Source organism: Salvelinus fontinalis, chromosome 17 (genome assembly GCF_029448725.1).
Source record: "Salvelinus fontinalis isolate EN_2023a chromosome 17, ASM2944872v1, whole genome shotgun sequence".
Classification (NCBI taxonomy): Eukaryota; Metazoa; Chordata; class Actinopteri; order Salmoniformes; family Salmonidae; genus Salvelinus; species Salvelinus fontinalis.
Window position 1 is genome coordinate 36,287,257 of NC_074681.1, and position 27,328 is coordinate 36,314,584.

Sequence of the window (27,328 nt, forward strand, 5' to 3'; positions counted from 1 at the left end):
TATTATTACTGTTGGATTGAGTGTAGGCTGTCTTTGTCAAACATTTTTATTCTGTACATGAAACATATTCATGCGTATGAGTCTGGTGTTTTGGATGTTACTTAGGTGATGAGAAAAAAAGTAAGGGAGGGAATTGGTATTCACCTAGGTAGGTAACAGTTGCCACAAAAAAAGAAAAACAAACTGTGAATGGAAATTCAATTCCCTTTTTCCAATTTGCACAAGCAGTGACTATACAGACTCCACTGATCTGATTCAGCTCTTGTTCCAGTTTAACCTGTTGCGTAATTATTACTGTGCATCATTTCTTGTTCACCAACAACTAATAAATGCCAACTGCACAACTACTGTAGGTAGTGTACTACTTACTGCATGCTTGATCCACAGTTCTCTGAAGCAATGACTGTTAGCCATTATGGTTTTGCTTAGGAAGGGAGATAACTAAGACTTTCAGTTTACCGAAAAATACTGTAGAAGGTAAGACAATTGGGTAGTGCAGAAGACATTTCTCATGGAAACTGGCAGTGGGCTTATTTCAGCAAATTGCAATGCCAAGACATTTACTGTTAAGTCCATCAGTCATTTTTTTCTCTCTCTACATCAGGTCCTGCCGGGAAATAGGCTAAATGGCATGGAACTGTATTCCTGAGTGTTTAAAATGAGCAGTGTTTAAAATGTTTTGTGTGTGTGTGTGTGTTTGTGAGCCTATAGTGCTCAAACAAAAACAATTAGTAAAGCAGAGTACTGACAACCAGCCATTGTCCATTAAATACTACCCAGTATAATAAAACACCATTTCCCATTTTTCCCAGCATGAGAATAGCTCCCACTGTAGGAAAAGATAGTTGCCTGGCTACCCAAACTCCTTGCTCAGGCCAAATGCTATGCCATGCCCATAGACATTAGTTTCTTCTCTGCAATGAGGGGATTTGATTATCTGGACCATATTACACCCATGGGAGGAGTTTGCACCGGGGAAAAGTGATTGGATTTATTTTGGATTATAATTATTTGGGGGGGAACCGGGCTGCCTCCTGGGTGTAAACCAGGTGCCCTATTCAAAGCCCACAGCGAAGTCAACTCTAGCCTAGGCTAGATTAACCACATGAAGTAGTGTGAAGGAATCTGTATTTTCAAATGCGAAAGTGATTGCTTTTGATAAAAATGCTTTTTCTGCCTTCCAATGAAAACTAGTTTTATGGAAAATATATGTTGTATGTTTCTGGACGATGCACCATGCTGCCTTGTTGACAACATGGCCGAGCAGCGCAGATTACTGTTCCATTTGAGAAGGGTGCTCCTCCCTCACCGCTTTTACCCGTTCACGTCACAGGCCATAGACCAGTGCACCACAGCTCAGATTAATAGAACTCCCTCCGTGAGTCTGGATCTGAATACTTCCCGATGATTTCTAGAATGCAAACACATTCTAATCGTTCTGATTTGTCTCAGAAACCGATGGGTTGGGCCAGAGCCAGAACACAGGTGGGTAAAGCGGCATTAGAAAATTTGCCATTGGCTTTGATATTCTGATTGGTTAGAGATGATCCAATCGCTGATGACTTTGTTTTGTACAACACCCCTTATTTTGACATCACCACAAACAACTTCAGCGATGGCAGTCTTAGACTGAATTATGTAGCGAACATAGAGTAGCCAAATAATTCAGTTTTAGTCGTCAGGCAACAAAGATAGTACTCACCATGTCTGGGCCTCTTGGGATTAATGTACCGGTACGTGAAGTACTTATCTCATGATCTCATTCAAATGCCCTTGTATGGTCATCACATATCTGGGAATGCCAAGTTCCCTCTCCTATGCGGTGAGCCCGCCATCCCACTCATCCCAACTCGGAATTCTCCCCAGCTATGGCCATTGGCTCCTACTGTCATGCATGATTTACTAGAAACCTAACAAGAAATCCGACCAGATTCAGGACTAGATGTATTCAATGTGTTCAAAAGCCATTTTTTAAACACCTATGTGGACTTATGTGGCCATTTGCCCCACACTTTTCAAAAGTTTCAGGTCGACTAGAGGAAAGAAAAGATGTGAATTTTCCCTCCCCACCAACTTTCCCTCTCCATCGTGGTGACACAACCATCCCACTCCTCCCAACTCTATTGTACACGTTCCCCATCTGTGACTCTTGGCCCCCTCTGTCATGTATGGTTTCCTTCCAAACAAATATGGAGTCGGAGCCCTATTAGATATGGAGAATCTGACTGAAAAACACTATATAGAATGGTGACTGAGGTCCTGTATCAGCAGATTACACTGAGATGTGGTGCTACACACTGCTAATGAGCACCCCTTTGTTGACCCTGACCCATGTAGAGTAGACATGCAGTAAAGCTCAGACAAATACTCAGCCTAGACATCTGAGAGAGACAAAGAAAGAAAGAAAGAGAGAGAGCAAGAGACAGAGACAAACAGAGAGAGAGAGAGAGAGAGAGAGAGAGAGAGAGAGAGAGAGAGAGAGAGAGAGAGAGAGAGAGAGAGAGAGAGAGAGAGAGAGAGAGAGGAATGCTTCCTAATGAATCACCAGGATTAAAAGGCCCAGTCAAGTCTAATTTTATGTTAACATCTCTCTGTTTACAGTATATCTATACATGGAGACAATAACCTTTAAATAGGCAAGATAAGTCATAAAAGTTATGTCATTTCAATGGGGTAATGTCCTTGACTTTCACAATACACTTTTCATTCAGCCCTCTGTATCATGACCATTAAACATTTCAACATTTAAAAGGTTTGACAACCATTCAAAAGTATTGTGATTGATCGACACTTTCTAAACCTCCTTGCAAATCTTAGCTGAGGCATTCAGAGGCATTCGTTAAGTAATTTGAGTAATTAGCTCTCAAAATTAAGGTAACACTTCATCCGATGTACTTCATCAGATTTGTGGCCCCATTTACAGTAATAACAGGTTCAAATCAAATCAAATCAAATTGTATTTGTCACATACACATAGTTAGCAAGATGTTATTGTGAGTGTAGCGAAGTGCTTGTGCTTCTAGTTCCGAGAAGTGCAGCAATATCTAACATGTAATCTAACAATTCCACAGCTACCTAATACACACAAATCTAAGTAAAGGAATGGAATAAGAATATATACATATAAATATAAGGATGAGCAATGACAGAGTGGTGTAGGCAAGATGCAATAGATGGTATAAAATACAGTATATACATATGAGATTAGTAATGCAAGATACGTAAACATATTAAAGTTGCATTATTAAAGTGACTAGTGATCCATTTATTAAAATGGCGAATGATTTCAAGTCTATATGTATGCTGCAGCCTCTGGGTGTTAGTGATGGCTGTTTAACAGTCTGATGGCCTTGAGATAGAAGCTGTTTTTTAGTCTCTCGGTCCCAGCTTTGATGCACCTGTAAAGACATCGCCTTCTGGATGGTCGCGGGGTGAACAGACAATGGCTCGGGTGGTTGTTGTCCTTGATGATCTTTTTGGCCTTCCTGTGACATCAGGTGCTGTAGGTGTCCTGGAGGGAAAGTAGTTTGCCCCTGGTGATGCGTTGTGCAGACCACACCACCCTCTGGAGAGCCTTGCGGTTGTGGGCGATGCAGTTGCTGTGCCACGTGGTGATGCAGCCAGACGGGTACTATGGTGTTGAATGCTGAGCTGTAGTCAATGAACAGCATTCTTACATAGGTTTTCCTCTTGTCCAGATGAGATAGGGCAGTGTGCAGTGTTATGGCAATTGCATCGTCTGTGAACCTATTGGGGCGGTAAGCAAATTGAAGTGGGTCTAGGGTGACAGGTAAAGTGGAGGTGATATGATCCTTGACTAGCATCTCAAAGCACTTCATGATGACAGAAGTGAGTGCAACGGGGCGATGGTCATCTAGTTCAGTTACCTTTGCTTTCTTGGGTACAGGAACAATGGTGGCCATCTGAAGCATGTGGGGACAGCAGACTGGGATAGGGAGAGATTGAATATGTCCGTAAACACACCAGCCAGCTGGTCTGCGCATGCTCTGAGGACGCGGCTAGGGATGTCGTCTGGGCCGGCAGCCTTGCGAGCTTTAACACGTATAAATGTCTTATTCCCGTCTGCCAGGGAGAGCCCACAGTCCTTTGTAACGGGTCGCGTTGGTGGCACTGTATTATCCTCAAAGCGTTTGGCCTGTAGAACATGCAGAGAGTTTTTGTAATATTGTTATTACGGAACATGCAGAGAGAGATTTTTGGAATTAGTTTGGTTAAATATTATCCAGAACAAATCCAGGTTTCTGAATGAATACTGTAAGCCAGTTGATGCTATTAGTAATTAGCCTCTTGGACTGCTGATTTGTTTTGTAACGGAACATATTTATTTTGTGAGTATAAACCATAGGCTAGAGTAATCAGTAGTCATACACTTCAGCTCATGGTATAATATTGGATATTAAACCATGTTCAAATCATATTCACTTATGTAGAGGAACCTCAGGTAGCGTAATTGATGAAGGCATGCATACAGCAGCCTATTAATCATACATGAAGCAACACATTATGGGGTTGTTGTACTTTAATTTGATATAATATCACATAAGCTAGCTATGTCATGTAAGAATTCCTCAGCTTGCTTGAGATTACTCAAGAAAGTGTAAATACTGTATTCATCAGTGGAAAACATTTGTGTTGGTGAAAAAAACAAGTGAAAAACAGAAAGGGAATCCCACCATCTAGTGGTGATTGTAAACAGCTATATTTTGTAGTAACTTTTATTTAACCAGGGAAAACACATTGTGGCCTAGGTCTCATTTTCAAATGTGCCCTGGGAACAATACAGAAAATCAAATTATACACAATTTAAAACACAAAATGTATTAAATTAAATAGCAAATATTATATAAACAATCAAACAAACACATGTATCAATATAAAATTCCTAGTCTTTCTTCTAAACTGACACAGAGACAACACCACATCCAAATGAAACATTGCTCGAAGATTATTCCACATGATTGGGGCCTGGCAGGAAAAGGCAGATTTACCCCAACTCTGTGGATACACGTGGAGTCTCCTTAAATAACCAATCCTGGAATCTAGTGTAGTATTCTGAGTTTCTATATTTCAAAAATGATGTTAAGTAAATTGGTAGTTTATTGAGTAAGGCTTTATAAATAAAAACAGAAAAAGGATGTGACCTATGCGTTTTTAGTGAGGTCCAACCAACTTTATGATAAACGATGCAGTTGTGAGTGTCAAAACTGTCAGATGTGATAATATGAAGTGCGCTGTGATAAATTGTGTCCAAGGGCTTCAAAACACTGTTACTGTCGCTGGATTAATGTATATAATATCGCCATAATCTGTAACAGGAATAAATGTAGACTGAATGATCTGTTTTCTACTATTTAATGAAAGGCAAGCCCTATTCCTATAGAATAAGCCCAACTTAATTCTTAATTTCTCGACTAACTCGTCAACGTGCTTTGTAAAAGATATCTTTTCGTCAATCCAGATGCCCAGATATTTATAGGCGAGGACATGATCAATGAGGGCACCACCTAACGTAGTTATGCACAAATCGTCAGTTACATTATTACATGATTTGGTAAAAAGCATGTACTTGGTTTTATCAGCACTTAGTACCAACTACAGGTCAACCAAGGCTTTCTGCATGGTAGTAAAAGCAGATTGAAGAGTCAACAGAGCCTGAGCTGCCGTAGGTGTAGTAGCATATACAACAGTGTCATCTGCATACAGATGAAAGTTACAGTTTTGTACAAATAGACCAATGCTGTTAATATAAATAGAGAAAAGAACTGGACCAAGAATCAAACCCTGTGGGACACCTTTTGTTATGTCTAGAAATCCTGATTTAACGCCTTCAGTAAGTACACACTGTGATCTGTCTTTTAAATCATTCTCAAACCCGTGACAAGCAGCCTTATCTAAGCCAATCGTAGAGAGTTCCTGAATAAGTAAGGTGTGATCCACAGTGTGAATGCCTTGGACAGGTCAATGAAGAGGGAAGCTCGGTGTTTCTTCGTATCCAAACAATTTATGACATAATTTAAAACCATAGAAGTAGCAGAGATGGTACTATAACCTGGTCTGAACCCTGACTGTTTTACATTCAGAAAAGATGCAGCCGTTGAAAAGGATCTAAGCTGAGTATTAATCAATGATTCCAGGATTTTTGCCAGGCAAGAGAGTTTGGAAATGGGACGATAATTATTTTGATCACTCTGGTCGCCACCTTTATGTAGAGGAAGTACATGGGCCGCCTTCTAAACTCTAGGCATAGTACTTGATGTAACTGTCAAGTTAAAAATATGTGTTAATGCTTCCGCAATCAACGGAGCAGAAAGCTGTAATAAGAAGGGACCAAGCATATCAGCCCCAGTTGATTATTTTATACATCAATCATAAGTAGCTGTTCCAACACATCAGAAGTAGACAGTTGCTCCAGAGAGGTCCTTTATCAAGTCAACTAGCAACTGGATAGAGGACAAGAGAGCAACTGAATATGCTGGTCATATTGTGGCATTAGCTTTCCCACAACGCTGTTTACTTATATGACTGGTTCAATGACATGCTATGGGTGAATGGCATACAATAAAGTAGTACGATACTCTACACGGTTCTTATTTCCACGTTCAAAACAACTAAAACTTGGAAACTCCGAAACCGACCAGTGGAGGCTCCTCAGAGGAGGAAGGGGAGGGCCATCCTCCTCAGTGAATTTAATTTAAAAAAAATGTAAAACATTGAAAAGGTTATCATTTTTAGATAAACCTATAATAAATATAGTCACCAAATAATTAATTAAAACACACTGTTTTAAATTGGTCTACAGTAGCAACAGCATTCTGTTTGGTAGCATCATGGTGCAGTCGGAGGACAGCTAGCTTCCATCTTCCTCTTGCTACATTGTGTAACGGTGCTCTAGCTCTTCCTCCTCCTCGGACGAGGAGAGGAAAGAGGGATCGGAAGACCAATGTGCAGCGAGGTATGATGACATAATTATTTATTAAAGTAAAGACGAAAAAACACGAAAACACTTTAACAAACTACAAAAACAACAAACGACGTAGACAGACCTGGACGACGAACTTACATGAAACACGAAGAACGCAAGAACAGGGAAACTGACTACATAAAAGAACGAACATACAAACAAACCGAAAACAGTCCCGTGTGGCGCAACGACATACACAGACACAGGAGACAACCACCCACAACAAACAGTGTGAAAACACCTACCTTAATATGACTCACAATCAGAGGAAATGAAAACCACCTGCCTCTAATTGAGAGCCATATTAGGTAGGTATTAGGTAGGTAACATAGAAACAGAAAACATAGACTGCCCACCCAAACTCACGTCCTGACCAACTAACACATACAAAAACTAACAGAAATAGGTCAGGAACGTGACATAACCCCCCCCTTAAGGTGTGAACTCCGGGCGCACCAGCACAAAGTTTAGGGGAGGTGGTGGTGGCTCAGGCTCTGGACGAGGTCCCCACCCCACCATAGTCAATCCCAGCTTACTTCTCCCCCTCAGAATGACCACCCTCCTATTCCACCCACCTAATATAAGAGGCAACACAAAAATAAGGGACAGCTCCGGGACAAGGTAGCTCAGGACAGAGAGGTAGGTCAGAATAGAGAGGTAGCTCAAGATAGAGAGGTAGCTCAGGATAGAGAGGTAGCTCAGGATAGAGGGGCAACTCCGGACTGAAGGGCAGCTCCGGACAGAGAGACAGCTCTGGACTGAGGGGCAGTGCTGGATACATGGCAGCTCTGGACACTCATGACTAGCTGACGGCTCTGGACGCTCATGGCTGGCTGACGGCTCTGGACGCTCATGGCTGGCTGACGGCTCTGGACGCTCATGGCTGGCTGACGGCTCTGGACGCTCATGGCTGGCTGACGGCTCAGGACGCTCATGGCTGGCTGACGGCTCTGGACGCTCATGGCTGGCTGACGGCTCTGGGCGCTCATGGCTGGCTGACGGCTCTGGCTGCTCATGGCTGGTTGACGGCTCTGGACGCTCATGGCTGGCTGACGGCTCTGGACGCTCATGGCTGGCTGGCTGCTCTGGCAGATCCTGTCTGGTTGGCGTCTCTGGCAGATCCTGTCTGGTTGGCCGCTCTGGCAGATCCTGTCTGGTTGGCCGCTCTGGCAGATCCTGTCTGGTTGGCGTCTCTGGCAGATCCTGTCTGGTTGGCGGCTCTGGCAGATCCTGTCTGGTTGGCCGCTCTGGCAGATCCTGTCTGGTTGGCGGCTCTGGCAGATCCTGTCTGGTTGGCGGCTCTGGCAGATCCTGACTGACGAATGGCTCTAGCGGCTCCTGACTGACTAACGGCTCTGACGGCTCGGGACAGACGGGCGGCTCTAATGGCTCGGGACAGACGGATGGCTCAGACGGCACTGGGCAGACGGATGGCTCAGACGGCACTGGGCAGACGGATGGCTCAGACGGTACTGGGCAGACGGATGGCTCAGACGGCACTGGGCAGACGGATGGCTCAGACGGCGCTGGGCAGACGGATGGCTCAGACGGCACTGGGCAGACGGATGGCTCAGACGGCACTGGGCAGACGGATGGCTCAGATGGCGCTGGTGAGACGGATGGCTCTGGCCGGATGAGACGCACTGTAGACCTGGTGCGTGGTGCCGGAACTGGAGGCACCGGGCTAAGGACACGCACCTTCATGCTAGTACGGGGAGCAGGGACAGGGCACACTGGACTCTCAAAGCGTACTATTTGCCTGGTGCGTGGTACCGGCACTGGTGGCACCGGGCTGAGGGCACGCACATCAGGACGAGTACGGGGAGAAGGAACAGTGTGTACAGGGCTCTGGAGACGCACAGGTGGCTTAGTGCGTGGTGCCGGAACTGGAGGCACTGGGCTGGAGACACGCACCATAGGAAGAGTGCGTGGAGGAGGAACAGGGCTCTGAAAACGCACTGGAAGCCTGGTGCGTGGTGTAGGCACTGGTGGTACTGGGCTGGGGCGGGGAGGTAGCGCCGGAAATACCGGACCGTGCAGGCGTATTGGCTCCCTTGAACACTGAGCCTGCCCAACCTTACCTGGCTGAATGCTCCCCGTCGCCTGACCAGTGCGGGGAGGTGGAATAACCCGCACTGGGCTATGTAGGCGAACCGGGGACACCATGCGTAAGGCTGGTGCCATGTATGCCGGCCCGAGGAGACGTACTGGTGGCCAGATATGTAGGGCCGGCTTCATGACATCCGGCTCAATGCTCAATCTAGCCCTACCAGTGCGGGGAGGTGGAATAACCCGCACCGGGCTATGCACACGTACAGGAGACACCGTGCGCTCTACTGCGTAACACGGTGTCTGCCCGTACTCCCGCTCTCCACGGTTAGCCTGGGAAGTGGGCGCAGGTCTCCTACCTGCCCTTGGCCCACCACCTCTTAGCCCCCCCCAAGAAATTTTTGGTGTTTCTTCTCGTGCTTCCTTGCTAGCCGCGTACCTTCATATCTCCCGTTTTGAGCTTGATTCTCCGGCTTCCAGCCACGTCTCAATGCTGCCTCCTCATACCATTGATCCTGGGCTCTCGCTGCTTCCATCTCCTCACGAGCGCGGCGATATTCCCCAATGTAAGCCCAGTGTCCTTTTCCCTCCAATACTTCATCCCATGTCCAGGATTCCTGTTTAGTGGACCACAGTTCGTGGTCCCGCTGCTTGGTTCTGGAATGGTGGGTGGTTCTGTAACGGTGCTCTAGCTCTTCCTCCTCCTCGGACGAGGAGAGGAGAGAGGGATCGGAAGACCAATGTGCAGCGAGGTATGATGACATAATTATTTATTAAAGTAAAGACGAAAAAACACGAAAACACTTTAACAAACTACAAAAACAACAAACGACGTAGACAGACCTGGACGACGAACTTACATGAAACACGAAGAACGCAAGAACAGGGAAACTGACTACATAAAAGAACGAACAAACAAACAAACCGAAAACAGTCCCGTGTGGCGCAACGACATACACAGACACAGGAGACAACCACCCACAACAAACAGTGTGAAAACACCTACCTTAATATGACTCTCAATCAGAGGAAATGAAAACCACCTGCCTCTAATTCAGAGCCATATTAGGTCACCCTTAAACAAACATAGAAACAGAAAACATAGACTGCCCACCCAAACTCACGTCCTGACCAACTAACACATACAAAAACTAACAGAAATAGGTCAGGAACGTGACACATTGACTTCAATACAAAACCTAGGAGGCTCTTGGTTCTCACCCCCTTCCATAGACTTACACAGTAATTATGACAACTTCCGGAGGATGTCCTCCAACCTATCAGAGTTCTTGCAGCATGAACTGACATGTTGTCCACCCTATCAAAGGGTCAGAGAATGAATTTAGTACTAAAAGTATAAACTACAGCTAGCTAACACTGCAGTGTATAACATGTGGTGAGTAGTTGACTAAAATAGAGGGAAAGACAATAGTTGAACTGTTTTCAACAAATTAATTTCTTAAAAAATGAAGAAGCAAGAGAGAGAGAGAGAGAGATAGAAAGAGAGATTTTCATATTTTTTCACTTTCAGTTTCACTTACTTAGCTAGCAAATGCAGCTGGCTAGTTTAGTTACTCGAACACCTGGCTCAAACAGAGGGATGCTATGTTAGCTAGCTGGCTATGACTATCCAACGCTGGAACTCTTCCAAGTCAAGTTAAGCTTTTGGTTTTATTAATTTATTGCCACCGGGGCCCGCCGGTGTAACTGCTTACTGACTATACACTGTAACATTACTTAATGATTGTAGCGGGTTTACTCGCACATTAGTTCTATTAACTACGTTGACTAGGACGTTACTTTAGCAAATATGGGGACAACGATGTAGGCTGTGTGTAGCGGTTATGACATGGTTTGGCTTTGAAAGTTTTTTTTGCCTGGTCACATACAGCTGATGTGTTGTACATTGAAGTCCACAAACGAAGGGAAAAGGTGAGAGGAGGAGAGTGCATTGAGGAGAGAAGGAATACAATGTGGCTGCTATGAAAGTGAACTGTGTTTATGCGTGATCAGAGTATTCATTCTGCCGATTCTGTTGCAAAACGTTTATTAAACGGAAGCAAATGACACAGGGATAAAAATATCTGAATTTTAGACTTACTGTTGGACTAATGATTACACCCTGGATAAGCTGGACGCAGGCAAGAGTGTGCAAGGCGGTATTGAATGTGCCACTGTCTGTTCATGTGTCACTGTCTGTCATCTACATTTTTTCTCTCAACCTGTGTGCACCTACATTGTAAACTTTAATTCATAGGCTAGTTTGTAGCAAACTCATGATGGGTATAGGGAAAATTTGAGTATCATGTAGTAGCCTAAACTTAGAAGGCTAGAAGTAGCCTTCTAAGTGGGAACAGGCTGAATATGTTTGTGGCTGAATGCATTTTTTTGTTAAAGAGTTATAGTCGGAGCCTTCCCTGTTTCTAGTCCACACTCCAGGCCAGTTGGTGGCGGTAATGCACATTAAAGTTGGTTGCCAACCGCCACAAAAAAATCCACCAAAGAAGAAGAAGAAGAAGAAGCAGCGGCGACATACAGGGAGAGGTGCGAAATGGAGGGAGGAAGATAGATATCTGACTTTAGAAGACAATAGAGGCTGTAAAAACTATTGTTTAAAAAAAAAAGAAGTAGCTTACCTTCCACATCCGGGTGCAACTATCAAACATCAGATGAATTCACCGCCTAACAGTGGCTTTCAAAACAGGCTTAGGCTAAATCTTTTCGGGGAAAAAAAGCCACAAAGGAATAGGCCTAGTCATTCCAAATATAGCTAGCTTGTATTAACTTGAGCATCATTTTTCTTTAAAATATGGAAAGGCAGCGTTATGATTAGGCTATTTCAAAGCCATTTCATGACTATGTGAAGAACAAGGTAAGTTGACAGGGTCACTAGCTAAAGCAAACGAGTCATAAAACAGGATTGTTTCCATTTTCTCCTGCATGAACATATGCTGAAGTCATTCTAGTCATTTCAGCCTAAATATTTCCCGCTACCAGTTTTACGCGTTTAACTTTTAGTCAATATAAAAATCTCAACATAGGTGTAAAGCAGTTGTCCGTAAAGCGACCAACTCCTATTGTAGATCTACACAGCCTGCGTTGCGATGTGGAGTCACTTTTCCTAAATATGTCGGGCAACCAGTTTTACGGGTACTCTCTTGTACACAGCCTGGGTTTCGACATCACGGGGGATATTTATATATCGGGAAATGGTATTCCCCTTGAAATGCACTTGGCCTTACTCGCACTTCTGTAGCGCACGTTGACGGGACGGTTATAGGGTGTCATTGCCAGTGAAAGTCTTGTTACTCCTTGTAGCACCTTTACTCGGGGGAATAGCATTACTTAGAAACTACGACAGTGGCTTGAGGGTAAGTACAGTATGCTTCTGTCAATGGTGTGCGATATGCTTGCCTTGTATCAATTGTCTGCCTGTCTATTGACCTATCAGTATCACACTTAAGTGATGCTACTGTCTTATGGACTTCTGTCAGTACAGTATCTACCCTCATAACCCAGTACTACAGTATACTGTACTCGGTGCCTACTGTAGAGATAATGTTGTATTGTGCAGTAGTTATTCGTGCTTTAGTTTGAAAAAGTATGCTATGTCTACTTTATCTTAAAACAGGTCAGCTGTTCAGATTTCTGTCTGACCACAATTTACACTATTCCACAACTTCTTATATTTCCTAAGTCATTGGCTATTTCAGACAGGTTCACTTGTGATCAACAACTACCTGACCCAGACACTCGAGGAGAGCTTGGCGAGGTTCCCCATGTTTCCTTTCATTTGTGGAGGAGGGTTGGGGTTTAGGGCTGTGGGGACATGTAGGGGGATCTGCGTGTGTCCCTGTATTTAGTTACAGACCACCAGCGATTTTGACACAGCCAGATGGGGTCAAAGAGTTGTTTACAAGTATGATTGGTCGGCCCACTCCTGTTAGCTAAAGGTGAGGTTTGGTTCATTCAATCGATTTTCTTAAGGGCACTAGGAATGTTTCTCACCATTTTGAGGAATCAACACTTCTACATGGACATGTTATTCTTAGTAGGGAGTTGAGCAGAATTTGAGTTGTTCTACGATTGAGAACCTCAAAAAAACAAGAAATACAGAAACACTTCAAGTGACTGTTAGGAATGCAGTTTGCCATACAGTTGCACTTCCTCCTAAAATGCCTCTCACCAAATAAATCCTTGCATAAAATATGTCCGCTCCAGCTTTAGTACTGACAGGTGAACAGAAGGTCGGGGTCATCTACTACACCCCTTCACCAAAGGATCTGATGACCACATGAGTGAGAGTGTGACTGGCCTATTTGTAAAGCAGTGGGGGAGTACATGAGATGTGGCTTTGGCTGACCCATGGACTGATAATGACCTTAACGTGATAACGCAACTAAATCAACAAATACTATGTAGGAATAGGCAAATAGTCCACTGTTTCAAGGCAGCCGGTGGTAAATACATGGGTCCTGGCCCGAGGTCAGATACTGCAGAAGCAAGTGATGACATACAGTCCAACATAATTGGTAACCTTGATAAAGATGAGCAAAAAGTACTGTATAAAATAACTAATTCAAATACTGAGCTATATTGTATGCTCAAATAGTAAAAAAACAAATACTTTTATACTAATACAATTGTTAAGTGAAATAGATTTTGTTTAACAAGTAATACAAATAATTCTCAACAAGATTGGTGTCAACATTTCTAAAATGTTTTATGAGGTTGGAGAACACATTGCAAGGGATCTTAGACCATTCCTCTATACAGAATTTTTCCAGATTGTTTTGTCTGTGCTTATGGGACTGCCTTCTTAAATTCAAACCACAGGTTTTCAATGGGGTTCAAGTCCGGAGACTGAGATGGCCATTGCAAAATGTTGATGTTGTGATCAATTAACAATTTCTTTGTGGTTTTTGATTAGTGCTTGGAGTTATTGTCTTGCTGGAAAATCCACTTGCGGACAGTTTTCAGCTTCCTGGCAAAGGCAATCAGTTTTTTTTGCTAAAATGTCCTGGTACTTGGGAGAGTTCATGATGCCGTTGACCTTTTATCAAGGGCCCCAGGACCAGTGGAAGCAAAACAGCCCCATAACATCAAAGATCCACCACCATATTTTGCAGTAGGTGAGATTATTTTCTGCATATGCATCTTTCTTTTGACGCCAAACTCACCACTGGTGTGCATGGCAAAAGAGCTCTATTTTCATGTCATCTGACCAGAGCACCGGTGCCAGTCCACGTACCAATGCTGTTTAGCAAACTCCAGGCGTTTACATTTGTTGGTTGCTCTCAATAAGGCTTTTTTTCTGGCAACCCTTAAAGAGCTTCTTGGCATGGAAGATTGTAGATTTGGGTGACACGAAGACGTAACCAAGTTCGGTAATTCTCCAACTTTGGCCACTGGATTTCTCTTTGCCTCTCGAACCATCTTCCTCACTGCGTGGTGCAACTGACATTTTGCGCACAAGGGAGGATGAAGAAAGCTTGCCTTGAATCACTGGGCATCTTGTTATGACATGCATTATCTGAATTATACCTACAGAGGAGTGGCTTTTATGGAGGAAGTTGTGTGTGCAGAGCAGCACTATAATTAAAACGCGACTTACCTTTTTGTAATTAATGAATCCAATGTTCAATAATTTTTTTTGTAATGCTTGTAACGTCCTCAGTAGGCTGCAGTAACCTATGCTTCAGCGGGGAGGTGCAGGTAGCCTACGCAAGCCACTGGCAAAGATTTCCAGCTAGCAAACTCACCACAGATGCTGGAATATGTTTCTGAGTGACAGAGTGAGGGCTTTGCTAGGGGATTTTAAAATGTTTTTTGGGGGACTGGAACATAAAAAACATTATTAACCGGTTCCAATGCTTTTAAAGTAACAGTTCTGCTACTGAACAGTATAGATAGCTTTCATCTCGGGTTCAGCTTTCATTTTCGGTTCTGTTCCCTGAACCGGTTCCAGCGTTTTGATTTCCACACTGAGTTTGGAATAATACTGTGATTTTGTGAAACTAATAACGAGCTTTTAGTGTAAGAGCTGTTTGAAAAGACTGCCTCAAATGTCAGCCTCTTTTGGCAGGATTTTGTTTTGGGCTGCTTGGTTACAGGCTGTAAATTAGGTAATAGACCAGTAAGAGAGTTTCAAACCTCTCTGCCAATAACAGCTATTTTAAAATGTTCCCCTCCCCACTTACACCACTCCCAGACAGTCCTAGCAAAAGATGGCATGAGAAATTGCTCTTTGCTAAGAAGCCCCAGTATTTTTTATTTTTCCTTGGTCATTTTTAAAATTTAAAACAATCACAGTAAGATACTTAATTGATAACCAGAAATGTTTTAATGTAGAGATTAAAAATGGCTGCATTTGACCTTTTTTTAAGCTGAAATGAATTTTAAAAAGTTGAAAATTAATGCAGATTTTATTTATAAGAATCTTTAGGGGTGCCAATAATTGACGTTTTGAGAGAGAAACTATTACATCTCTTTGAGTGAGTGTATTAGTATAAGATATCAGTTGATGTAGTCTGACTGACTGTGCTGTATGTTTTCATATCTCACGCTCCTATTTGACACTCTACTATGAACTCACACTCCTTTGTCTGTTTTTTCTCTCTCTCAGTAACGAGTGATCATGGAGAGCTTCTCTCCGCTGGTCCTGTCCATCGCCGCCACCAGCTTTGTGACGTTCCAGTGTCTGTTCCACTTTGTCAGCCCCTGGATCTCTGCTCAGTTCTTTCCTGGGTACCACCGTCTCAGTCCCAGACACACCATAGAGTGGAACTCCAGGTACAGCATCTGAGAAATGATATTATTGACTATTCAGTCAAAGCTCCTATCAGAAGACCTATTGTATTATCATTTTCCCAGTTGAAGCATATTTCTGAGCGTAGACACTTTCAAATATCGTTGTCGAGAATTGTCCATATGCGTGGAATACCACTGCTGCCACCAAATGTTGCGTTTAAGGAAGTATGCTTTTCTGAGTATTTGTCTGTTTTTTGTGTTTTCTAGAACTGTGTCTACTTTGCACGCCTTGATAGTGGGGCTTTTTTGTCTCTACATATTACTTCATGATGATGCAGTCAATTATGACCCTGTCTGGTAAGAATCTCCCTGACTACTGAGTGATAAGTGTGCAATCCTTGGTAGAGTAGTCATATTTTGTATATTTGATACCAGGCTTTCTTATCATATTTTCAACATGTGCTATCTTGCCAATAGGGGAGATCCGTCACTGGTGAAAATAAATGTGGCCATAACCTGTGGCTACCTCCTATCAGGTGGGTCTCCACTTCAGACATGTCTAACCCTTGTATTACTTTGCATATTCCCATGGATTATGTTGACCCATACAGTGAGCTATCTCCCTTGTCTGTCTTGCAGATATGCTGCTCATATGTTACTATTGGCGGGCGATAGGGGACAAGTTTTTTGTAATCCACCACCTGGCAGCACTCTATGCTTACTACTATGTACTGGTGAGTTCCTTACTGACCCAGAGCAGAATGTGCAGGCAAGATGGGGAAGTGACATGGGCCAAGGGTGAACACCCATGTAGTTTGATGGGATGGGTTAGAGTGGATAACAAAAGTCTGGTCAGTGATGAAATAGTAGAGTTCCACTTTAGTCAGCATTATATTTGGAACACTTTGATTTACAGTGTTGGTACTGTGTAATTGACCTATAAGTACATTGCTACAAGTGTTATTACTCAGTTTTAATAATTGCAAAACGTGTTTTACTGCACTTACGAGAGTATTACCCAGTAATGGAACATAAAAAATTGTTTCCCTCCCCTCTTTGGACGGTACAGTGTAAGTGAGTAGTTACAGTTGTCAAGCAGTTTTGATATGTTACTTGTTCAATTGTATCTGTATCATATAAAAATCGCTGCGGATAGAGTTTAAACTAGGTATTTGGCTGACAATTTGAGTTTTATTGAGGAAGGACACGTTGCACTGTCTTTTGTGCATGTATGAGTCGGAAGAAATATTTGGGAGCTAGTTGGACTGAAAATCATTGTTTTTGTTGCATTTATTGCATATCTTCATTTGACGTACCACCGAAAGCTAGACAACAGTGTAGGTAGGTAGGTAGGTAGGTAGGTAGGTAGGTATAGATGACGGTTCACTCTTGGTCCTGTCCTGTGTAGGTGTTCTGGGCCATCAGGTTCAGTGGCTGCTAAGACTAACGATGATGACAATTGGGACCATTTTTTGCATGGAATGTGATGGCTTGTAGTGCGGGTTTCCAGGACACATTCAGCCTAGTCCTGGACTAGAAAACATGCTCAATGGAGAGTCGCCATTGAAAGTGCTTTTTAGTCCCAGACTGGGCCTAATCTGTGTCCCAGTAAACCATCCTGTAGATGTTCTGTCTATACTGCATGAAGCCTTCCCTTCACTCCGTCTGTAATGGTGATAGGTGCATGCTGCCTTTTTTTTTGTTTGTTTTGACCTTTCAACCCTACAACCTATACAACTATACAAAGAAAGGGACCTCTCATATATTTCCAAGTCACCACTGACTTATTTTAGTAAACTAGGTAATGTTAGAATGGATTGTAGAGTAAAGGTTCTGAAATTGATCATGACATTAACTTATCTGTCATCGACATAGGTAGTCCATACATCTTTTATTTTATCGGGAGTGTTTGTTCTCTTTAACAATGTTGAGATGGGGGCTTTTTAATTGTGCCAGTTCTCACTAGTTGCACTTCTGTTTTGTGTAGGTATGTATTTTTTCTCTCTCCTCCACTAACATGTGTGATAGTGATGCACCGATATAACATTTTTGCCCGATACCGATATTTTCCTTGTCCAAAAAACGTTACGATAAGTGATATACATTTTTTTTGCGGTCTTTTAAGCATTCTAGTACAGTTAAATAGTTAACACACACACATGGACGCAGCGGTCTAAAGCACTGCATCTCAGTGCAAGAGGCATCACTACAGTCCTGGTTCGAATCCAGGCTATCACATCCAGCCGTGATTGGGAGTCCCATAGGGCGGCGCACAATTGGCCCAGTGTAGTCCGGGGTAGGCCATCATTGTAAATAAGAATTTGTTCTTAACTGACTTGCCTAGTTCAATAAAGGTTACGCACACGCACCACACTGAGCAAAAAGTTATTTTGTTGGCATTTACGTATGTCCTCATTACCAGAAACATAATCAAAACCTATTTCTTTCACTTACTTGCTGTGCTGTTTCGTTGTTCAGTCATTTCATTCTCAACCAGGATTTCTATGGAACGCCGTTTGGGTCTTTGCGTGTCAAAAAAGATACTATTTAACACGTCAAATAAGCTTGTTGACCAATCAGGACCTGAATATGACTGCATGTCACATAATAATTGAACGAGTTCATGGATTTTGTATGTAGTTATTACACTATTACTCGTATTTCATATGTTACAACGATTCATCGATATATACAAATGCTGTGATGCTGATAAAGTTGTCTCGCGCACCTACAGTGCTGGTCATAAACATTTTAAAAAGCCATGGATGCAAACAATGTTCTTGCCCAAAAACATAGCAAAACGACAAATCTGTTTCAGTAGCTATATTTAGGTAGCTAACTATATAACTAGGTGTCATCTAAAATAACCCTAATTTATAAGACAGTTCTTATTTGATTAATGGTGGTCAGACCCATCTATGTGAAGCTAGCCACAATAAGGATTAGCCACAATAGTGGACTTAGCCTTAGCCTTCAAAATAAAAGTATGTCATTGACAGTGATGCAAGTTAATATAAATAGTAGAATTATGCCATAATTGAATAGATAATGCTAAACAAGGTTGGAATGTTGTTTATATAAAATCAACAAAAGTCAATCAATAAAATGTATTTATATTGTCCTTCTTACGTCAGCTTTTGTCACAAAGTGCTCTACAGAAACCTAGCTAAAACCCCAAACAGCAAGCAATGCAGGTGTAGAAGCACGGTGGCCAGGAAAAACTTCCTAGAAAGGCTGGAACTTAGGAAGAAACCTAGAGAGGAACCAGGCTATGAGGGGTGGCCAGTCCTCTTCTGGCTGCGCCGGATGGAGATTATAACAGAACATGGCCAAGATGTTCATAGATGACCAGCAGGGTCCAATAATAATAATCACCGTGGTTGTAGAGGGTGCAACAGGTCAGCACCTCGGGAGTAAATGTCAGTTGGCTTTTCATAGCCGATCATTCCGAGTATCTCTACTGCTCCTGCTGTCTCTAGAGTTGAAAACCGCAGGTCTGGGACAAGGTAGCACGTCTGGTGATCAGGTCAGGGTTCCATAGCCGCAGGCAGAACAGTTGAAACTGGAGCAGCAGCATGACCAGGTGGACTGGGGACAGCAAGGAGTCATCAGGCCAGGTAGTCCTGAGGTATGGTCCTAGGGGTCAGGTACTCCGAGATAAGACAGGATAAATACTCCAGATATAACAGACTGACCCTAGCACCCCGACACATAAACTATTGCAGCATAAATACTGGAGGCTGAGACAGGAGATACTGTGGCCCCGTCCGACCATACCCCCGGACAGGGCCAAATAGACAGGATATACCCACCCACTTTGCAAAAGCACAGCCCCCACACCACTAGAGGAATATCTTCAACCACCAACTTACTAACCTGAGACAAGGCCGAGTATAGCCCACGAAGATCTCCCCCATGACACGAACCCAAGGGGGGGGCGACAACCCGGACAGGAAGATCATGTCAGTAACTCAACCCACTCAAGTGACGCACCCCTCCTAGGGACGACATGGAAGAGCACCAGTAAGCCAGTGACTCAGCCCCTGTAATAGGGTTAGAGGCAGAGAATCCCAGTGGAGAGAGGGGAACCGGCCAGGAAGAGACAGCAAGGGCGGTTCGTTGCTCCTGTGCCTTTCCGTTCACCTTCACCCTCCTGGGCCAGACTACACTCAATCATATGACCTACTGAAGAGATGAGTCTTCAATAAAGACTTAAAGGTCAAGACCGAGTCTGAGTCTCTCACATGGGTAGGCAGACCAGTCTATAAAAATGGAGCTCTATAGGAGAAAGCCCTGCCTCCAGCTGTTTTCTTAGATGTTCTAGGGACAATTAGGGGGCCTGCGTCTTGTGACCGTAGCGTACTTGTAGGTATGTACGGCAGGACCAAATCAGAAGGTAGTAGGTTAGCAGTAAAACCTTGAAATCAGCCCTCGTCTTACCAGGAAGCCAGTGTTGAGAGGCTAGCACTGGAGTAATATGATACTTTTTTTTTGTTCATTTGACAAAATTCTGTTGATCACACTGGATGTATTATTATTTTTTAGTATTGCATTGGGGGCATTCTTATTTCTCTGTACAGGTTTACCTATGGATGGTGGATCAATGACATGGGATATCCGTCTACTCAGTGACACTCAGAGAACATTAGCATCGTGGCTCTTATTGCGGGACTCTGAAACAACTGTGAATTGAGCCACATTTATTGTCAACCTATGTGTATTGAACACTATTCCAGAGGAAAAACAATACTGCGTGGATGTTTTCGAGTCAGATAACTGTGGAGGACGTTGGGGAAAAAATCTCTTGTGTATTGAGTAGACTGTTACCCTATTTCATTGATCCCCAATCCTTAGATAATGCTGTACAGTGCAATATGAATGTCAATACACACAATATGCTGACTGGGGAGGTGATTTGTCACAGTCCCGCGATAAGAGCTGCAACGCTAATATTTGCGTAAACGCTTCACAGTTGTGTTCTGGGGTGTCACCGAGTAGACTGATACCGCATTTCATTGCTTCACATTCCAATCTTCTTTAACATCATCTAGTCTAAATATGGCTTGATTCCACCAATTGTAACTGGCATCACTTTCAAAGGGGTACTTTTATTTTGAAGGAAAACCACAAATTCCACTATTGTGCCTAATCCTTATTGTGGCTAGCTTCAACAACACATAACCCAGTCCGGTCGAGCCTCACTAGCCAGATGAAGCTAGCTCGCTGCTTATAACGTTAGCTTTGGGAAACAGGGTTAAGTAGCTGGCTAGCTATTTATTTTCATGAACTGAAGTTCAATTTCAATAGGCGAACAACTGGCTACCTAGCTAATACTTACTCACAAGGATTCCTAAATCATTGCTAAGAATAGTGAAAATGACTGCAGTTTCTATTGGTCATTGTTGTCAGGCTGGTTGTATTGGTGCTAGCTAGGTACCAAGTTAAAGCTAGCTAGCTACCCCATAAGTTGTGGTCGAACAAATAATGCTTTATTACCAACGCGCTATTGTAAACACATCGTTTGTGGCCGGTGTTTGCTTGTTTGCAGACTTTTTTTGTACAGCTTTGACGGTGCTACTGATAGTATTGGTGGCGCTTGGCTTACACGTGCATATTCAAAACACAACATTCTCTAATAGAACTGTGTTATTTTACGTGTCGAATTTAAAGCTTATTAAACGCATCAAGTAGTGTTATTGTCATATAGTGTTATTTGACGTGTATATTTTTTGACACGCAAAGACCCAAATGGCATTCCATAGTATGTTGTGAAGCTAATAGCAGTGACGCTATTACTGTTTAACTCCGGTAGGGCAGCAACTGAACAATAGCGTACTTGGTAACGTTAGTGTGTACCGGTGCTCGACCAGTCGCGAAAGCCAACGTCACCCAAGACAGAGAACGTTTGATTGTCAAGGGCAATTAATTCCATTATCTTGGCGTTAATGGATTTCGCCTTTGAGTTGTCTCACTGTAATTTTCTTACTCTTTCAAATGACTGCTCGACTTGTTGACTGCTCGATCCACACAGCAGACATTGTGGGCTAGGTTAGGAATGATGTGTTCCAGGTGTAGTACAAAATTTTACGTGGCGTCATTACATCATGTACCTACGTTATATAGTTATGCACGTCAGCTTTTACATTTCGTTTTCACATCGGCGTTAAACTAGACATTGGGTCGATACTGATGCATTTTTTTAGCTAATATCGGCCGATTCCAATATGTTCACTGACATATCGTGCATCCCTAATGTGTGATCAATTGACCTAGTCTTGTGTCTCTAACATGCTAACCATACAGTACATGCAAAAAATGGCCTAAACAAAGAACAGGCTGGTATTAATTGGCTAGGTACAGAAGGGGCCCCTTCCTATCTTGTCTGTAGTGGATTCTGTTGTGGTACATTGAGCACATGTTGCCTAGTAACAGTATGGACTTACCAGTACTTAGAGGTATGAGCATGCACTGCTGGAATGTTCAGCACCACTTTTTGTACACTTTTTGAAAATGTCTGTGACCCAAGTTTATTAACTGTGTCATAACCCCAGTAAGTGCACCTCAATTTTTCCTTTTTAGAGATTGTACAGTAAGTTTACGATCATGATTTATCCTGAACTCAAATATTATTGAGTGTACTTCTCTTGCCATTATTTTCTTTGCACTTTGTTCTTTCTCTTTTAGAGCACAGGAATGTTGCCTTATTTTGCTAACTTCCGTCTGGTCGCAGAGCTTTCCACTCCTTGTGTGAATCAGCGGTAGGTAACTTCAATGCCAAATAGACTCATGCACGTGCGCAAACTCGCACGCACAACATTACCTGGGAAGTAGAGGGAACCTTGTAAAGTAACCATTTGGTGCCCTGAATGTATTTGCAGAAGGGTTTTTGTCGTTGGTAGTAGTGCATTTAACCATTTCAGAAACCGTATTGACTGTTAATGTGTAACTACTTATAGTAATTCAGATCAGACACACCCAGCCAAAAGCTTGTATCTGACAGCATTATTAGAGACCCATGTTTCATACTTAAACACATTTGAGTCCCATTTCTAATTGTATACTATTATCCTGATTTTAATCCAACAAAGACAAAATACAGATGCAATGTTAAAGAATTGTACTTAAAACCTTTCAAGTGCTGGGTATATGTGCCTTCAGAAAGTGTTCACACCCCTTGACTTATTCCACATTTTATTGTGTTCATTTTATTTTTTATTCATTTTTAATAAAAAAATAAAAAAAACAACACCCATATACACACAATACCCCATAATAACAAAGTCAAAACATATTTTTAGAAATGTTTGCAAATTTATTGAAAATGAAATACAGAAATCTAATTTACATAAGTATTCACAAAAATGTCTAAATATGTTTTCACTTTGTCATTAGGGTATTGTGTGTATATGGGTGACGGGGGGCGAAATCTATTTTAATCCATTTTGAATTCCGGCTGTAACCCACAAAATGTGGAATAAGTCAAGACGTAGTACAATGACTTTTACCATGTCCCCTCCCATCATGGTGGAGGATTGTAGCGTAGTGATACACATTTTACATAGGGCTGGCCATTGAATAATGGGGACTCTTTCTGAAGGCACTGTATATATGTGTAATGTAGGTGACCTTTCTGTAACAATGCCAGTTGATATCCATGACTCCATTACAAAGTGAGTTCATCGTCAACTCTTATCTCACTCTGTCACCATCCATAACTGTCCTAACTGTATCTATCTTTCAGCTGGTTCTTTGAAGTGCTTGGTTACCCAAAAAGATCATTACCAAATATGGTCAACGGCATTGCCATGACGGCATCCTTCTTCCTGGTGAGGATAGCGGTCATGCCACTGTACTACAGCCGGATGTATGCCGTGTACGGGACGGAACCCTTCTACCGGGTAACCTTTGGTGGCCGCTGTGCCTGGATGGGCCCCAGTTTCTGTCTAGACATTATGAACGTGATGTGGATGCATAAAATGGCCCGTGGCTGCATTGGTGTCCTGCGTTCTCCTGGAAAAGTGAACGTGGAAAAGCTGCAGAATGGGAAAGTGCACTGAGGGATTGAAAAAGGCAATGATGGTGTTATTTTATTATATGTCTGCTTCAAATGGTTCATGGGCATTTTTGGATCAAATGGTTCATGGACTGGAAATGTCATGAGAGTCCCTATTATCCCATGACCAGCCCTAGGTAAATTGCGTACCACTACACTTATCTGCCTAGAATACTTACAATTAAACAAGCGCTAAAGTCCTCCACCATGATGGGAGGGGACATCATAAAAGCCATTGGACTATCTCTCCTCTTGGTCATTACAGATAGAGAATAAGTGAATGGACGGTGTGACATCATGGATGGAAACAGACAGACAAATACCCTTGTCTGCTGGACCCTTTGTTTCTAAATTGTTTATGTCCACCCAACGGTGTCTTGTGCATATTGCCAAAATGATATGAACTGACATGGATGAGAATGGAAGAGGAGCTCACATATTTTTCTAATGTTTATGAAGCTGTAAAGATGGCTCTTGCAAAAATATCATGAGAGATATATATATGAACAAAAATAACCTAATTTACTTACCTAATTACTCATTAAATCTGTGTTTTCACCAGCATTAGAATGTAAAAGATGTATATTAATCAGACTCCTACTGAAGTCTCTGCTCAGGAGCCTGCTCATGTTTGGAACATACAGTAGGCCTAGGAATTATCAGTCATGTGCATAAATTATCAGGGTAGCTTAAGACAAACCATAGGAAACATGCCAGATTGTGTCATTTTATCTCTAGAAGTGACCTTACTAAGTGATTTATGATAACAGCCATGAAAGTGCACTTATGTCTAACCGACACACACACAGTAGAACTTCACACAAGCAACTTTGCAGAGTTAACAAATGATTGATAATACTTCATTATTAACTGTTGAAACAGAGCTTCATAATGTGAAATCCCTGTTTGATTTCTGGATGAGAATATGTTATTTATTGTGACATTTACAGCCATGGTAGTTTTAATATTTCATTTAAAAAAAAAAAACATTTTAGTAATGTACTCTTCTTTGAGTAAGTGATAACTAAATGTCCATAGCTGCTTTAAATAGTCTTCAGTTGTCATTCAGTTGTCAGCAGACAACATGTGTTTGCTTGTGTCTGCTGTTGAGATGTCCTGCTCTCGTGTGGAGACAATGCGGGACTGCAAACATTGTATTTTCCATTTTGTCAAGACTGAACGTACTCAAAGGGAGGGTACAGAGGGCAAGGCGCATTGAGCAATATTCATAAACAAATGATTGATGTTAACCTTGGTTTAGTGTAATTTGGTCATCACATTGTTTTGTCTATACTTATGGCTACTTTGCCCACCATTATTACCTCTGTCTGTTGTTAAAAACGTGCTATTATGCATGCGTGTATTTTTTTGGGAATTTGAATTACATTAAATACTTTGATTCACTCACAATCATTTAAAAAAGTTATCCAGAAAACATACATGTTTATTTACTGTAGGGGATGTTGGCATGTTTTTCTCATTGGGAGAATCTCAATTGGATACTCATCGCATATTCTCTCCTTCTCAACCCATTTGAGTGGAAGGTCAGAGGGGTGGGACCTCTGGCTTTCTCATCCAATGGGTTTTGAGAAGGAGGCAAGGAGAGGACGCGAGGAGAATGCAATTGAGATATATTTTGGGGCGGAAGGTAGCTTAGTGGTTAGAGGGTTGGACCAGTAACCGAAAGGTTCGTGGAATGAATTCCTGAGCTGACAAGGTAAAAATCTGTTGTTCTGCCCCTGAACAAGGCCATTAACCCACTGTTCCTAGGACGTCATTGTAAATAAGAATTTGTTCTTAACTGACTTGACTAGTTAAATAAAAAGAAATACATTCCCTATATGATCCCATTTCTTTTGAAACCGGAATGCGGATTTTCAGTCGGGGTCGGTAATGACATCATTTGAAAGACCTCTACCAAACCAAAGTAGACAAACATGTAACCACAGGGTTTACTGTCTTTGATGTAACGACAAGGGAAACTACTTCACAGAAGAGGCATTTGAACGTTCTTTTTTTAATCAAAATGCTTTCATTGGCAGAAATGCCTTCTGGAAAATGTGAACTTTCATGTGCCTTAATAACGAACGTGTATGCCATCTGTATGTATGAATAATTTTTTAAAATGACAAGCCTAGTTGCTTTAGCCACGGAAAAAGACAGGAATCTTCCCACTAGCCATTATTGGCTGAGATAATTAATGGTCTGGACATGCCGAAAGATGAGTTCACCATGTAGCACCTTCTGTTTATAACATGAGCTGCTTGGTAGATAATCCTTTCTACTGCAGCTATTTTGAAAGATATCATGGAGAACTGTAAAAGGGTTTCTCTGGATTACATCTTCAAACTAAAGGCAACCCTGGCATCTGTGACAAAGCGGGAGAAAGATCTGATGATTCTTAAGGCATTGCACACGGTCAGTGTGAACCAGAGTGACTTGACACAATGAGCCAAGCAAGCTGTAAAAAACAAAACAGAAATGACACAGGACGTCTTATTTAATGAAAGGGGTCGCAGTCTGCCGTGAAGCGTTCATCCATGTATACGGGTAAGAGTATAGCTACAGTTTCAGATATTATACGTTTCTAATTTTGTCAGAAAGCTATGAAAACCGGTTTGTATTGCCCGTACTCTTTGGATTGGGATGACTGCTACTATAGCTACATGTCTAAACAAAATACTCCAAGTTAAAGCGTAATGTCAGCTAGCTAGCAAACGTTATGTTTATGATCTGTGTAGTAATATTATTAGTATCTCAGATATGGCCTAATGTTAGCTAACTAACATTTAACCTAGTTGGGTTAGCTTTAACTTGTTATGGCTGCATCCCTTGTTCTCAATTTCCGCCTGAAGACATACCCTAATCTAACTGCCTGTAGCTCAGCCCCAGAGGCAAGGGTATGCATATTCTTGTTATCATTTGAATGGGAACATTCTGAAGTTTGTGGAAATGTTAATTGAATGTAGGAGAATATAACACAGTAGATCTGGTGGAAGAAAAGAGAAAGAAAGAGCATACGTTTTCTGTTTTTTTATTGTTGTAGCATAATTTTCACATGTACTAGAATAGCCACACAGTCAGGATGCTGGAGATAATTTTGATGGATAACACAAGAGGGCAACTGTAGGTGTGCAAAGTTTCAGACTGATAACTTCAGGAATGGGTGAGCTACATGACATTTAGCATGAAGTCACCCAGGTGTCCCACACAAGTTGCCCAAATGTACCCAAGTGGCCGAATTGGTGAAATGACCTATAACTATATTCAACAGTGCAAATAACTATATACAACATATCAAAAAGCAATTCTAACACAATAAAAAAAAAAGCGGGGGTAGACCCTTTGGAGTCCTCTACACAATATATTGCTGCCTGTGCCATGTCCCATAGCAGTCTCTTTCTGATGTAAAGCAGAGGCAAACTGAACAAGTGGTGCAGGTGATGGGGGACTTCATGCGACACAGAACACAACGACGCCTCCATGCTTTGCCC

The 27,328-nt window shown here is 42.3% G+C and overlaps 1 protein-coding gene across 6 annotated transcripts; it reads left to right on the top strand.

Moving 5' to 3' along the window:
• The first annotated feature begins 11,484 nt into the window (after positions 1–11,484).
• LOC129814255 (TLC domain-containing protein 4-B-like) lies at positions 11,485–25,674 on the top strand. 6 transcript variants are annotated; one of them, XM_055867252.1, is made up of 8 exons: positions 11,535–11,903; positions 14,096–14,163; positions 15,657–15,823; positions 16,049–16,138; positions 16,259–16,317; positions 16,421–16,515; positions 22,466–22,539; positions 23,523–25,674. In XM_055867252.1, the coding sequence occupies exons 3-8, from the start codon at positions 15,669–15,671 to the stop codon at positions 23,836–23,838; spliced, it is 789 nt and encodes a 262-aa protein (XP_055723227.1). In that variant the 5' UTR covers positions 11,535–11,903; positions 14,096–14,163; positions 15,657–15,668; the 3' UTR covers positions 23,839–25,674. The 6 variants fall into 6 exon arrangements, with proteins under 6 accessions (XP_055723229.1, XP_055723227.1, XP_055723228.1 ...); XM_055867253.1 differs by having other exon boundaries at positions 14,096–14,159; XM_055867254.1 differs by lacking the exon at positions 14,096–14,163 and having other exon boundaries at positions 11,485–11,575.
• Positions 25,675–27,328: the final 1,654 nt, after the last annotated feature.

What these genes read in the sequence shown, in the direction of transcription:
- LOC129814255 (XM_055867254.1), top strand. Translation starts at nt 15,669, where the DNA reads ATGGAGAGCTTCTCTCCGCTGGTCCTGTCCATCGCCGCCACCAGCTTT. An exon ending in ACCATAGAGTGGAACTCCAG is followed by an intron (nt 15,824 to 16,048) that starts GTACAGCATCTG and finishes TGTGTTTTCTAG; the next exon opens with AACTGTGTCTACTTTGCACG. An exon ending in GTCAATTATGACCCTGTCTG is followed by an intron (nt 16,139 to 16,258) that starts GTAAGAATCTCC and finishes TCTTGCCAATAG; the next exon opens with GGGAGATCCGTCACTGGTGA.